General features: G+C 42.6%; 1 protein-coding gene across 3 annotated transcripts in view; it reads left to right on the top strand.

Moving 5' to 3' along the window:
• MKLN1 (muskelin 1) overlaps positions 1 to 15,280 on the top strand; it is a 94,071-nt gene that overhangs the window by 58,843 nt on the left and 19,948 nt on the right. For all 3 annotated transcript variants that reach the window (XM_051795221.1, XM_051795222.1, XM_051795223.1), the window contains 3 exons: positions 7,839 to 8,051; positions 9,809 to 10,030; positions 11,593 to 11,722. In XM_051795221.1, coding sequence (XP_051651181.1) covers positions 7,839 to 8,051; positions 9,809 to 10,030; positions 11,593 to 11,722 — 565 coding nt within the window. The remainder of the gene's footprint in view (positions 1 to 7,838; positions 8,052 to 9,808; positions 10,031 to 11,592; positions 11,723 to 15,280) is intronic.

Here is a 15,280-nt window from a genome sequence, read left to right as displayed (position 1 = left end):
AGGGAAGGTCTCTCCGTGGAAGGCTCAGCTCAAGGCCGCCAAGAATCAACAGTGAGAAATTAGGACTATCCCAAATGTGTGTGTGCTTTTATAGGGAGGAAGGAGGGGAAAAAAAAAAAGCTTCACCCTGTTTAATTTTTTGTTTTGTTTTGTTTTCCCACCTTACAGAGATGTGCACACAAAACTGTGTGCTAAAAGCTGCCTCTGACTTTAATCTGCTCCATCATGTCTGAGTCAGATGCCCAGAAAGGACTTTGCTGGTAAATCTATCCCGTGGCATCGCTGTAGGAGGGCACCCTTAAGCAGATTAGCCATAGCTCAAATACTGTGTCAACTGCCTGACCGAGGGTGGCTTCTCTGTCTTAGCTGTGGATAGACTTATTAATGGTTAATTATAACTTTTTTATATCCAAATCTAATATTTTCATTAAGGCACTTAACTCTCTTGTGTGAGAAACTGTGTAAATCCATGGCTTTCAAGTGCTGGTCCTGGGGAGTTTTAAGCATCATGGTTCTTAGCCAGTTTCTGATGTATTTATTAGACTTCCCTAAATATTTATTGGCAGAACTTAGCTTACATGTAACAGGTTGCCCGGAGAAGCTGTGGCTGCCCCTGAATCCTTGGAAGTGTCCAAGGCCAGGTTGACCAGGGCTTGGAGCAACCTGGGATAGTGGAAGGTGTCCCTGCCCATGGCAGAGGGTTGGAAGTGGATGATCTTTAAGGTCCCTTCCAACCCAAAACATTCTAGGATTCTGTGATATTCTTACCACTATTTATAAAGGTAACAGATATTCCAGCTTACTTTTAAGGCTGCTGTACCTGCTATAAATAATATTCCTTGAGAACATGCAAGTTCATAGAATCCTACAATGGGGGGAAAAGAAGTCTTTACAAAGTTCAAGAAATGATGTTGGTCAATTGTGACCATTAACATTTATCATAAAATCACAGAATGGTTTGGCTTAGAAGGGACCTTAAATATCACAAAGTTCCAACCCCCTGCCATGGGCAGGGATACCTTCCACTATCCCAGGTTGCTCCAAGCCCTTTCCAACCTGGCCTTGAACACCTCCAGGGATTATTTGCAGAATAATTGCATGAACAGAGTGTACACTGTTCATGCTGTACAACAGCATCCAGAATATATTTTTTGGAGCTAAACTTCCATCTTCTTCTCCTGGGAACATTTGAGGTCCCGGTTCAGCCCTTTGCAGCATCTACCTCATGTGACATCCAGAGGTTTTTGATTCTGGTGCTGGAGCTGTCAGGTTTTGGACATCAAATGACATCAGGTGGCACTGATTTCTGCCAGCATACAGAGCAGGAAGCTGGGATGTGCTATTTGTGGGAGGGTCTTGCCTGCCGAAGGAACCCTTAGAGATGGATCTCAGCCCTGCCACGTGCCAGTGCTGGACTGCCCTGGACATCAGCGTGGTTGTGATGCTCCTGTTGTGTGACTGAACATGCAGGACCCTCCTCCCTCTCCTGGCTTGGTGCTCCTGGCACGTGGTGGGTGATTTTGTGGGTGATAGGAACAATATATCAGCTTCTGCTCCTTCTGCTTCATGGTGTGGGCTGATGGGCTATACAAATCCTCTATGCTACTGTAAAAACCCCAGTAGATAAAATGATTCTGTTATGCTTCTAGCACCCTTAGGTTATGAGAAACTTAAAATGCCTTCTGTGAGTAACTTGTATGTTGTGTATGGCTGCAGTTGTTTCCCTTGCTGAATTAAGTGCCCATCTAGAGCAAAGCAAGTCTTTGCTGCAGCTCAGTTTAAACATTTTGGGAGAGCATTGGCTGAACACTGCCATTGATAAAGCACTAACAAGCTCTAATCTTAAAGCACATGGACTTGCATGAATACCAAGAATAATATGCATTTCCTTTCATTTTCAAGATTGTGGGGAACTTTCCCTTTTTTTTATTTTTTTTTGGGGGGGGAGGAGGATATGAATTATACTCTGAAACTAGGAAATGAGAGCAATTAATCTCTGCAGTTGTGTGTAGGCAGGAGGGACTATTTGTTGCATGACAGGCTGCTCTCAGGACTGGAAACAAAGTAGGTTGTTTGTGTCTTTTTATGTCCTCGTCCTAGTTTGCTTTAGGACAAGAGCATTTACCTCATGACGCTTATTTTTGAACTTTATACTGGAGGCAGTGTTCACATTCCACTCAGTCTTTTACAGGACCAAGAGCGGAGAATTAGTCAGCTGTTCTTTGTTTTTATTTCCCTGACTCTTGAACACGGTCCAGGCTTGCTCCTGAGGTTTTTCATCTGGATTGGTCTGAATAAAACAGATTTTTCTTGCAACTGAAAACCCTTTATTTGCAAAAGGTTATGATAACCAGAAGAAGCCAAGCTCCCCCAGTATTTGTTTGGGAGGGTGGGATGGGGAGTGGAACTGGTTCCCTGAGGTCATGTTCACATTAGAGGAGGTTCATAGGACATTTATTTAAAAACAAACCAAAAAAATAAAAGCTATCATGTTTGTGCCTTAGCAGAGCATGCCATGATGCTGTTGCTAAGATGATGCCTGCTGATTCTGGCATAAAGAGTGATTTGAGCAGCCCCTGCCCTAAGGAACCGAGTCCCAATCCTTTCTCTCCTGTATAGGAACAAATCAATTATTCTAAGGAGGCAGTGTTGTCTCTTGCTGCTGTTGTGTTGCTTTTTGAAAACGTTTTGTAAGTTAGTCCTTAAGTGGGATAATTGCTTTCAGCATTTGCAAGTTAAATGAAGAAAGCTCTAATTAGATTTTATAAAGTGGCTTAGCATGTTGAGAAGGCTTTTCATAAAGTATACTGTGTATTCACTTGGCGTTGCACAATTGAATTTCGTGTAGCACTGACGAAACCTAAAAATCCTATTTGGCCCTGGGTGCTTAAAGGATTGAAAGCCTGTCTTAAGTACTCCTGGCTATACAGACTCTCTTCCTTTCCTCACCATCCCACCCTCATCAGGGTGTTTTTCTGTGTTTTAGAGACCAGAGGAGTTGCGTCAAGACCAACTTGTTTGAGGAAGAGCATCAGAGCAGGGCATAAAGCTTGGGATTTTGTGGCACTTGCAAAGGGGGCTGTGGCACTTACTGTTTAATCTGTTTTAGCTGTTATTGTGCTGTGCTGATTGTATGGTGGGGCTGGGTGGCACAGAGCCACTTTGTTCAGGTTAGTCCTGGCTCCGTGTGGGCACTTATTGAGTTCCCCAGAAACCCAGCAGTGCCTGTGCTCAGTAGTTTTTGGTATTGTTTGGTGTCCTGTAGGTTAGAAATGTGATATGCTAATGCTTTCCTGCTGCTATCCCAGCCTTGGCAGCAGCAGAGGCACTGGCCAAGGCAGCCTAACACATTGCTTGCCACCTGAATAAGAACTTAGCCTAGTCACAAGCCTCTTTCACGTGTGGTTTCTGCAGTGTGTGTGTGTGCCAGGAGCTTCCTGATGAGAATTGGAAGGAGTCCCCCAAGCTGGTGTTTGTTCAGGTCCTTTGGGCACTGTTGCTGGATGTGGCTTTACTAGAGTCTGTTATATTGAAGATGAGCTCTGGGAAGTAACATCTCTGCTACCTCAGTCAGTCAGGTCACAAAGCTTCATCTGCAAAAGTGTGGGTTCCACGTGTGAACAACTTTGGAAACAGTTTGAAGAAACCAGATCTAAAGAAAAGTACTTAATTATAGAATCATTAAATGGTTTGGGTTGGAAGGGACCTTAAAGACTATCTTGTTCCAACTCCCTGCCATGGACAGGGACACCTTCCACTAGACCAGGTTGCTCCGAGCCCCATCCAACCTGGCCTTGGACACTTCCAGGGATGGGGCAGCCACAGCTACTCTGGGCAATTGCCCAGTTGCTACATTGTTTGAGTCCTGAGTAGGACTTTCACCAAAATACCCAAGTCATTGCAGTCTACTGCAGATAAATAGCAACTAGTCAAAACTGTGATTTGCCTTCTGCTCTGCTTGAGAAGACTTGGGTGTGTTTAATGTTCTCTTGTGGTTACAAGCATGCAGGTAAAAATGTCTGTATTAGCTGCAAACATGTTTGGAAATGAGTATGTTTAGAGGAGTAACAAGTACAGTAGGTACTTTTTGTGTATCTGCTGGGTTTTTTTGGGTGATAAGGCCTGAATGTGAAGAAGGGTATAGAGATCTCTAGTAAGATCCACTCATCTTGGGACATCTATTCATGGGTTGTCACCAGCCACCATCCTGGCAAGGGGGACAAAAGGTGGTTCTCCTGCTCTCTCACTAGTTGATCTCTTCAGCTGTAGGTTAGAGTGAGTCATCTCTGTCATGGGCCATTCTTCTCACTTGTTGCTTCTAAAGGGTCACTCGTGGAATCAACAAACTTTCCCATTTGGATTTGGTGGGACACTCTGTCCATGACAAGTTGTGGCAGTGTGTTCTTCGTCCAGACAGACAGCTCTTGTAACCACATGGAGTGACACGTCTTTGGATGAACATTCACAGCCACCCACAGGCACTTGATTCACTCAACCACATGTGCCCTGAAGTGTTTTTAGTCATTTACAGTGTCTCTGTAAATGGACTCTGTGTACCCCTTTGAAGCATGTTCGTACTACAAGGACTTCCATGGTCGAGTAGCTCTCAAGTGAACACAGATTTGGCCTTTCCCCTCTTCTGCCTCAAATGTCAAACCAGTGTGTACCACTGTTGATGGACTTATTTACTCATACTGGTAAACCTGTAGGCTCAGTAGGAAACTTTTGACAGGTTCCATGTGATGATGTGAGCGGTGTGCAGGCAGAACTTCAGTTTTCTTTGAGAACAGATTTTGAATTGGATGAAGTTTTCTTTATTACAAGAGGTAGTTCACACTATGGCAGGCTCTGTTCTTGAGTGAACTCGAGCTGATGAAGTTTGATGAAATGATCAATCTTAAAACCTTAATAGCTCTTTAAAAAGGGAGCTGTTACGGTGCGAGATGTGGTGTGGATATAATTCAAGAAAGTAGGTATTTATCCTTGATTCTTCTCTCATTTTAGAGCAGTCTTAGGAAATTCTTTTTTTTGTATACTTGGTGTAGCAACTGTGGTGTTGTTGCCAATGGCTTGAAATGGGTATTGTGTGTGAAGTGTCTCAGCCTCATGTCTGTACTCAGACAAATTTGGGTTGATGATGCAGCTTTTCTTGGCAAGGCAGGTCTCAAATGGCTAAATTGGAGATTTATTCTTCAAACAACCAAAGAACGCTATTTGAGCAAGTTTGGGAGAATTTACTTTAGTACACAAAGGAGGCAGTGGGAGATGATACTTAAATCATCTGGTTCAATTAAAAAACTGCAGTGCCCTGACAGAGGGTCAGAGAGCACAGGTGGGTCTTCACATTTCACCTACAGGGCAACAGTGCCAAGGCAAATATGTGCTGGCTGGCAGAGGGCTGGTGCCATATCCTTCAGTGTCCCAGCTGCAGGGCTTGGGATGGACTTTGCATACTGGGGTGACCTGTTTGTGAGTCAGGGGCAGCCTTGGTGAATACACAAATTGGTACTTCTCATGCAGAGAAACTCCCCTGTGTGTTTGGAACAGGGTCCTCTGGAAGGTACTATTTTGTATTTTCTAGTAACAAAGTAAATTATGTTGTTGCCTTCCCTATCATCTTCCATGTGACCAAAGGCAATGAATGAGCTTTTGCTGCATTTCAGGATTTTTATGGTACTATTTCACTGCTATCAGTACTTTTTTTTTTTCTTTTCTTTTTCAGAAAAGAAAATTATCTTAATTACCATGAAGTAACTAATCCTCAGAGCTGTAATCACTGCTGACATAATGCTTCATATTTACAAAATATGAACAATTCAGTTCACCTCTTCACTTTGTCTTTTGAGCTACTGTAAACAGTTTCCTGGAACCATTGTTTAATTGAGAAATTGAATTCTGTAAGATGAATAGTAAAGGCTTTTGACTACAGAGATGTAATGCTTCCTTTCATGTTTTATCCAATTTAGTGATGCACGTTCCATCAACATACTTTAAATTTCAGTAGAATTGTTGGAGTGAAATGGTACAATTATGAAGATACATTTTTTTCATAAATCAGTAGTTGGGAGCACATGGAACAAATATTCTGCTGATTATTTGTTGTGGCTTTAAGTTTCCTAATAAATGGTGAATTGCTACATGTTTGCCTACTTGTATAATCTTTATTTTTTTCTGTCGTTTTTAATAGATTATTTTTATAGAACCATAGAACAGTTTAGGTTCGAAGGGACCTTAAAGATGATCCAGTTCCAGCCCCCCTGCCATGGGCAGGGACACCTTCCACTATCCCAGGTTGCTCCAAGCCCTGGCCAGCCTGGCCTTGGACACTTCCAGGGATTCAGGGACAGCCACAGCTTCTCTGGGCAACCTGTGCCAGGGCCTCACCACCCGCACAGGGAAGAATTTCTCCCCAATATCCAATTTAACCCTGCCCTCTGTCAGTTTGAAACCATTCCCCCTTGTCCTGTCACTCCATCCCTTGTCCCAGGTCCCTCTCCAGCTCTCTTGGAGCCTCTTTACGTCTTGGAAGAGACACTCATCGGTCTCCCTGGAGCCTTTTATTCTCCAGGTGAACACTCCTAGCTCTCCCAGCCTGACTCCAGAGGAGAGGGGCTCCAGCCGTCAGAGCATCTCTGTGGCTTCCTCTGGACCCAACCCAATCAGGTCCATGTCCTTCCTATGCTGTTGGAACCCAGAGTTGGAGGCAGCTCTGCAGGTGGGGTCTCACCAGGGCAGAGTAGAGGAGCAGAATCCGCTCCCTCTACCTGCTGATCCCACCTTTTGGTCTTTCATACTTCAGTCCTCTGCACATCTTACCTTCCTTTGTCACTTCAAATCTTCCCCGTGTTCGTGTTGGTTTCCAGACTCTCAGGTCAACCAGCCTTGTTCTGGCATCCTCGTTTGTGAAGTGCCAAAATTATACAAACTAAGCCTAAATAAACTATGGAACTGATCTGTACTCCTGATGCCATGTTTTTCTTCTGTCCGATATTTTGCAAGTAAGGCTCTGCACATCTTGATTTCTAGTATTTTTGAGTACCAGAATATCACTCCTCGTGCTTCCAGATAAGTGTATGAAGGCCCTTAAAATTAGATTTGGGAGCAGAAAGGTCACTGCCCAGTACTGTGTATCATCATCATAATGTCATTGAATAAATCACTCCTTGATTTAACTTGAGCACTCCTGGGTGGATTAGCCTGTAATAATTTGCCAGGGGCATTCTCTGTGTTTCTCTTGAAGACCATGACTCAGGGCAGCTTTGCTTACCGTGGGAAACTTTCTTTTGGTTGGAGGCTGGAAGGGCCATATCTATTTGTGAAGGACAGGGAGTGCTTTTGTTACCTTCCCAGACCCATTATGAGATGTGATTGCTTGTGGGAGTGTCTGCTTATGATCTGTTAGAAAACAGCCTATTAATAAAACAGAGGCTCTTGTAATAGAGCACTTCTTAATCTTCTTCCTGTGTGGTTATTTATAGGCTGTGACATCTTAATTTGCCTCTCATGTGCATCAACTTCTGTTACTTTAAAAGTTCAAGTAGCTTTCACAGGCCTCTGAGAATCACTTCTGGAGGAAACTTTTCTAAGGAATCTGACAAAAAAAAAGTCCAAGTCACAAGTCTGTTGTGACAAGTGCATTAAGGTTTTTGCTCGTGTCTTTCTAAATGACAAATAATGGGATGTCTTCTTATAGTTACTTATGTATTAATCCTGTCTTTGATTACAAGCAGATTTTCCTGAGTTCCAGTTGCTGATAATACGTATTTGCCCTTAATGACCTCCCTGGAGCAATATTAAATCTGTGATTGCCTGATTTTTGTGGTCTTGTTCTCTCTTAGAGTGGTCCCAGTGCCAGATCTTGTCACAAGATGTGCATTGACATCCAGCGAAGGCAGATCTACACGCTGGGCCGTTATCTGGATTCCTCTGTGAGGAACAGCAAGTCCCTGAAAAGTGACTTCTATCGCTACGACATCGACACCAACACTTGGATGTTACTGAGCGAGGACACTGCAGCTGATGGAGGCCCCAAGCTGGTGTTTGATCATCAGGTCAGCCACACTCACACTCCTCCTGCAAGGTCTCGGTGCTGGAGAGTCAGTTTTGATCTGTGATTTAGAAGTGCTGCACCAGGTAACCCAGAGAAGGGGTGAGGAGGGTGTGACGTGCCCTCAGTTAAATTCTAGCAGCATTGCTGTTTAATGCTGGTATTCTCATCAAACTGAGTCAGAAGAATCATAAAAACCTTTGCAAACAAATCCGTTTTATTAAGACACGTTTTATTAAAGCTCAAAGCACGATTCATCTGGTTTTAATCAGCCTCCTTGAGCTGGGTTTGCAGATCTGCCTTCTCCAGGCCATTGGGGAGCAACTTGGAAAGCTGTGCTTGGTACCTTTGGAATAATATTCCAAGCAGGCTGCTGGAATGAGGCCAGCACAAGAGCAGGATTCCTTCAAATTTGGTTATTCCTTCAAATTAAGTTATGTGCTTGCTTTGTCACGATTGAAACACCTTAGAGGAGTGGCTGCTAATCCCTTAAAAAGCCACACCTGTCCACGTGTGTAGACTGACAACTGCTTTACTTATGTTGTGCCTTCACTGGCTTTTGTCTACTGGAAAAAGATATTTTGTTCTCAATTGATTTTGTTATAAAGCATTGCCAAGAAACAGCACATCAGGGCTCATTTTTAAGGCAGCCCAAGATGTGTTTTATTGGTGCTGGCTGTTTTGTAACCAAAGCTGTTGTTTGCCAGCACAATGTGCCTTTCTGCTGACACTGAAAATTAAAGATACGCCATGTCTGCAGAACAAAAGCCAATCAGTCTTTCTGTTCTATTAATAACGAGTACCAGTCTCCAGGTGTTGGGGAAGAGGCACAAGGAAATTGTCAGCTGGCAAGGCCACTCTGGGTACCTTGTTTGTCTCCTGAAATGGTTCCTTTTTTCCCTTTGCCGTCCCCTGTGTCCTCACTAAATTCTTTATCAATCTGCAGCTCTTCCTCTCCCCTCCCTCAGCACCTACTGCGATAGCAGTTTTTATTTAACCTTCAAAAATGTGCTGCACTAGAGGTGTTTTGTGTAGGCTTTGCTGAGTAGCATCTCTATCTTACTGTAATCTTGTCTGTTGGTTTGTGCTCCCCCCCCTCCTCTGCTGTTTTGTAATGCTCTGTCTGAAAAACATCACCTGGAGTCAGGGAGTTTGGTTTGATTTGTGCTGCAGTGCTTTTCTTGTGTGCCATAAACTCAAGTCAGGCTTGAGGGTAAAACATATTTCTGCTGCAGTCCCATCAGGAGTCTTTGGCTGGGTTTATGCCCCTTTGTGTTCAGGTGATGGGGGTAACAGTAAAAGTGTGCTGGGGATGGAATCAGAGTAACAAATCACAGGCCGATTTTTGCATCAACCGAGTGGTGGGCAGTGAATTAGCAGGGATTTTGAATTTTTCCGTGGCACAGCCATTGCCAAAGGTGATATTCTGTTAACTCTCTGGGTGTGGATCCTTGTGAAAGACTCTAAAATATTTTTCCCTGAAATCAGCAGCTAGAGATAAGTTTTCGTAGGTGATAAAGGGTACACTTATTATTTTTTCCTTATTAAACAGCACATAGAAATTACATTTTAAATTAATTTTATGAGATTGATACCTGACAACCATGCAGATGTGTGTTCTTCCCTGTTTGTTGGAGGCTCAGGAGATGTGCAGAGCGCTAACTTAGGTGTGGCTTGCAGAAAAGGAACGTTTAATCTTAAACCTCAGAGTGTTGAAGTTTTCAATGTGCTGGCTTAAAACTGCTTCTCTGGTCCTTGCAGATGTGTATGGATTCTGAAAAACACATGATCTATACCTTTGGAGGCCGAATCCTGACCTGCAATGGCAGTGTGGATGACAGCAGAGCCAGTGAGCCACAGTTCAGTGGGTTGTTTGCTTTCGACTGCCAATGCCAGACATGGAAACTTCTGCGAGAGGATTCCTGCAATGCTGGACCCGAGGATATCCAGTCCCGGATAGGACACTGTATGTTGTTCCATTCTGTAAGTATCCACGCCCTGCTTTGATTGATGATGCCTGACTGTTAAGGAGAACATCTGTTTTTGATTTTTCTTGCAAATTTGAAGCTCTTTAATCGCCTGAGGGGTGTGTTGTCTCAGTTCTGTGTTCGTGGACATTCTGGTGCTGCTTCGGTAAGTGCAGGAGGTACTAATTCAAGTCTTGGGGCTTTCATGAGTTCAGCTGAGTAATATTTCAAGTAAAAAACAAGGTGAGTTTTAATAAGTTAATTTTAGTGGAATAATAGTAAATAGTCCCGAAGGCTATGGTTCAATTTGACTTAAAGAATTGTTCTTTTTAAGTTGGTAGAGCAATTTAGAAGCTTCTGGTCTAATAGATACTCTTACTGGAATGGGACTTAGTAGGTGTGCATCGAGTTGCACAGGCCTCACAGCCCATGGTGGTGAGCACTCAGCTGCAGTTTGTTGTCCTGAGCAGCTGTTGACAGCTGGGCACAGATGGAATAACGGGCACTTCATCCAGAGCCTGATGGAAAAGCAGAGGAGTTGGTGGGATGGGGTGTATATAGCATTTTATTTAGTATTAGGCATTAAACCCCACCTTCCATTACCTTTCCAGCTGTGTTCATCAACCACATGTTTATTTAAGAGAAGAGAGTTAAAGAGGAGAATTCAGGAGATGAGAATTAAAATTAATGTTGTGACATTATTTACTGATGCCACCAATTCAAAACCCACCAATTTGAAGAAATTACTGAATTTGTTTCTCTTTCCCTTTCCAATGAAAGATCAGAATTTTTAGAGTGAATACTGGGCTTTCAGAGCCTTCAATTTTATTTTGGTTTTGAATAGCTCTTTAAAATCTGATGAAAAACATATTGCAACACAAAATTCTGCACAGGCACCTGAGGATCTTTCCAGTGTGTGTCTGTGATAAATGTAAGAATACTGGTTTCTGTAAGCACAGGTCATGGAAGTTTAAGTCCTTTTCTGTTTTCTCAACCATTTGAAAGAATAATAATCTACCTCTTACAGACTTTCCACTTGGCAAACTTGAAAGAAGTAATAAACCTGTTATTCTTGGCTTTCTGCTTGCCATTTGCCTGTTGTGAACTTAGTAATGTACTGGTACCTGGAGGGTTTCTTCTACAGTCTGTCTCTTGTTCCTGTCCTGTTTTTAACAGTGAAATTATGATCTGATGGGTTTTAGACACAGGGACTGTTAATTCTTTAATATTAAACTTGAAAGATGAACTGGTGTTTTAATGTTCTGGAGTTAAAGCTAGATGAGGCAGGGCTACAGTAGTTACAGTGATTTTAAACTTAGAAGAAACATCTCTATTCTTCTTTGATTCATTAATTGCTGCCCCATCCCTGGAAGTGTCCAAGGCCAGGTTGGACAGGGCTTGGAGCAGCCTGGTGTGGTGGAAGGTGTCGCTGCCTATGGCAGGGGCTTGGAACTGTGTGATATTGAAGGTCCCTTCCAAGACAGACCATTCTGTGATTTTATGATTAATGGTCACAGTTGACCAACATAATTCCTTGAATTTTGTAAAGACTTTTTTTTTCCCCCCCCTTCATTCCAGAAAAATCGCTGCTTGTACGTGTTTGGTGGCCAGAGATCAAAGACTTACTTGAATGACTTCTTCAGCTATGATGTGGACAGTGACCACGTGGACATTATATCAGATGGCACGAAGAAAGATTCAGGGATGGGTAAGAGGAGATCTTCATAAGCATTTCTGTCCATTGGTACAAATGAGAAATAAGTTGTGAAAGGTGAAATATTGTAAAAGGAGAAATATATAGGTGAGAGACCAGGTCCAGTGTCCTGTGGGATCAGGTTGGCATCCTTAACTAGCCCTCCATACCCAAGTAAACTCCACAGTATTTAGGTTAAACTTATGCCAGCTCTTCTGTCCTTTCTGTCATTTGACACTCACCACCTTCAGCTCAATACAAATAATTGATGCATGAAACCATATAGCACCTCAAAAGAATAAAAAAACCAAACAAAACAAAGAGCAAAATAAGAATTAAAAATACCTCTTGAAACTCTAGCAAAGACCAAAAAAAAAAAAAACAACCCTGAAAAAAAGTTTTTTCTTTAAATCTGGAAAGGAGAAAGTAAATCTTTATTTTTCTGTTTTTACTAAGTGAGAGATACCGTAAAATCTGCTTGGTTTGAGATGCAGAAAGGCAGAGAGGATGCTCAGAGACAGAGAATTGGAGGGACAGAAGTTCTTTCAGCTGACAGGAGCTGACCAGAAAGATGAGACTAACCTGTTGTCCTGTTACATTTGTAACAAATATCAGGAAGTGCCAAAAAAAAAAAAGGTAGGAGGAGGGAGCAAGGCTTCAGCTCTGTTTGGTTCATACCACTGGAGCTGTATACCCCAGACAGAGTTCTGTATGACAGAAATCTTTTAGAAACACCCAAAAGGCCTGTAACATAACCATAAAGAACTGATTTTATACCTTTTCTCCTCAAATGACAGAGAAAAATGTTCTTGTTTTTTCAAGAAGGATTTCTGCTTGTATAAACACATCATTTTCCTGTTACAAATACCCTGATTTTCATCATACAACTCAGAATTTGAAATTGGAGTCTCACTGTGTACTACCATGGGAGTATTTCTCAATATTATTTATATTCAGTCCTGATCTTGTTTTCTCTTCTCCCAGTTACCAAAATCCCAGGAAGCTAATTTATCTTGAATTTAGGCTGCCTTCCTTCTTCTGATCAGGCTTCATTTTTAGCAAGTAATTTTGCTGAATGTTTGAAGTGAATTATTGATGGTTACGAGTTATTGTTTACTTGTTAATCTAGTTATGGCAACAAGGGAGAAAAGTACCCAAGCTCTTATTCTCTGGAGTCATTTATTTACTTGAGTGCTTCCAAGAAGGAACCAGCTTGGATTGTTGACAGTCTCCTTTATTCAGGTGCCTGCGTGTTGCCTGATGCTGCTCCACACACACCCACGCACTGTTTGTTATCCTCAGAGCTTTTAAAGAATTGATTTTTTTTTTTCCAGGAAATTGCCAGCATTCTGCCATTTTGATCTTTTCAAACTACATTTCTTCGTAGCCAGAAGCCTTAAAACACGTGGCTTTAAGCTGACACCTGTGTCTGCTTCAGATTTTAAAGATACTGAGCTTGTCTTAACAGCTGGAGAAGACACTGAGCTCTGCTTTTCAGAGTATATGAACTGCAAGGCTCAGCTGAGTAAGAGAGACTATAATTTTTAGCCCTCCTCCCCATTCCCACAGGCCCTGAAGTGGTGAATAGAAGATCTTTTTTTTTTTTTTTGGTAAGAAAATGACTCATTGGACATAATTCACGAGTCGATCTCTCAGTTTACTGTTCTCCTGTGTGCAGGGAGTAAACAAACAGATCTGAACATTTCCATAGCTTTTGAAAGGAAATGCTGGAATAATTTGCATTTTAACAGGAAGGGAACAAAATGCTTGTTACGTTCAGACAGCAAATGTTGACAGCACTGTTTTCACCCGAAAAAAAGCAAGTCTTCATTGTGCTCTTGTTAGGTACTGATGCACCATTTTGATCTGTCTGAACAAAGTGATTCCCTGCCTGGTCGCTGTGAAGTTTTAAGCTGCTCGGTGTGATGAGTCAAGTTGAGGATGCCTGACCTAAATGTTCCTATAAAGTCCCATGATTACATTTTGTTCCTGGCTCACATGTGGCATTCAGTTCTATTCTTAGTTGAGCTATTTTGATTTTTACCCTTTCTAAAAGAACCTAATTGTGCATTTGTTCGAGTATCTCTTGGAGTAGTGAGAAGATTTTATTAAAAGTAGTAAAACGTATCACTGAGGATTATCAGTAACATAGAGTTGTTGCAATGCTATAAAACTGTGGTGATGATGTGTTGGTTTTGCTGCTCTCATCCTCTGGGTGAGATATTTTTGCTGTTTCTTTGCTTTTGTTTTTGCCTGTGATGTTGATCTTTCAAGCAGTTCTGTGTAGGGCTGACATGTTTGAAAATAGTGGGTGATAAGTAGCAGTTAAATTTTCTTAACTTGGAGTAAAGGACATAATTTTAGCAAATTTAGACATGGAACTGTGATGATGTGTTGGATGTGAAGGAAGGCAGTAGTGGTGGAAACTGGAGGAAGTTTAGTACTGTTAGATAGAGCCTGTGGTTGGAGGAAAGGCAGTTTTATACTCTTAATCACTTTAAAAAGCACATAAACAACACACAACCAACAAAAAAAATCCCCACCAAGCCCCAAGAAGATATTCCAGAGTGTACCTCTGAAGTACAGAGGGGGTCTAGAGATGCCACCAGTCTCAGGTGTCTCCCCAGGGCTGGAATGACTATTTCTGACTCGCTTAATGCACAATCCATGACTAACCATGGACAGTCATTCCATGTCTAAGGAAGCTAATGGGAACACTGTGGTCAAGGTTCTTGTTATAATCCCCTCTGGCCCTGACTCAGGTGGTGTGTCAGAGCTCTTGGTCAGAGGGAGAATGTCCTTCTGCTCAAGAATGCACATCACCTTTTATCCCTTGGCATCGAATAATGTCCAAAGTCAAATGTGAACAAGCCTTAAACCTTCTTGTGGCTCCTTGTAATGGTGGAGCGGTTCTTTGGGCAATCTACAAGTAGTTTTTTAGCTAACAGTGAAGATCCTGCATGTTTTGCTGGGCAGGTGCTTGTTCCAGATACAGAACTGTGCACCTGATGGATGGGGAATTTCATGGATAAGTACCACGGACAGAGGCGACACAGCTCAGCCCCGGAAAGCATGGTTAGAAACAAGGCAAAGTCAGAAGAACCTGAATCAAAATAGCACAGCACCATGGCCAGGATCCAGCTCAGCCAAACAGCTGGAATGTTCTGTTTTGATCACCTGTTTGTGACACCTGACATGTTTTGCCTGTGCTCAGGCAAGATCTACCTTGCCATGACCAGCACGTCCCTGGCCACGGAAGCACTTTTGTTTTTTGAGGGACTGTGCCTGCTTTCATCTTGTGAGGTGCTTCTCAGTCCCAAAATCCTTTCCTCTGCCTGTGAAGGTGAGTGAGGAGGAGAGTGGAGAGTCCTCAAATCCCAAGGATGCCCTGCAGAGATACCACAGCTCAGGATTCCATTCAGATTTACTGACTGACCTATTTTTTTCCAAAAACTCAGAGCGAACTGAGCATTGGACATTGGATTGTTGCTTTGGCAACATGACAGCCAAACTGTTCGGATGGTCTCCTTAGCTGCTCCTTGGCAGGCTGCCAGGTGCAGTCTCATCAGGAAA

This window comes from Manacus candei, unplaced genomic scaffold (genome assembly GCF_025592945.1).
Source record: "Manacus candei isolate 608988 ecotype Guabito, Panama unplaced genomic scaffold, ASM2559294v1 h1tg000042l, whole genome shotgun sequence".
Lineage (NCBI taxonomy): Eukaryota > Metazoa > Chordata > Aves > Passeriformes > Pipridae > Manacus > Manacus candei.
Note: the sequence above shows the minus strand (reverse complement) of the source record. Positions and strands in the feature narration are given on the sequence as shown.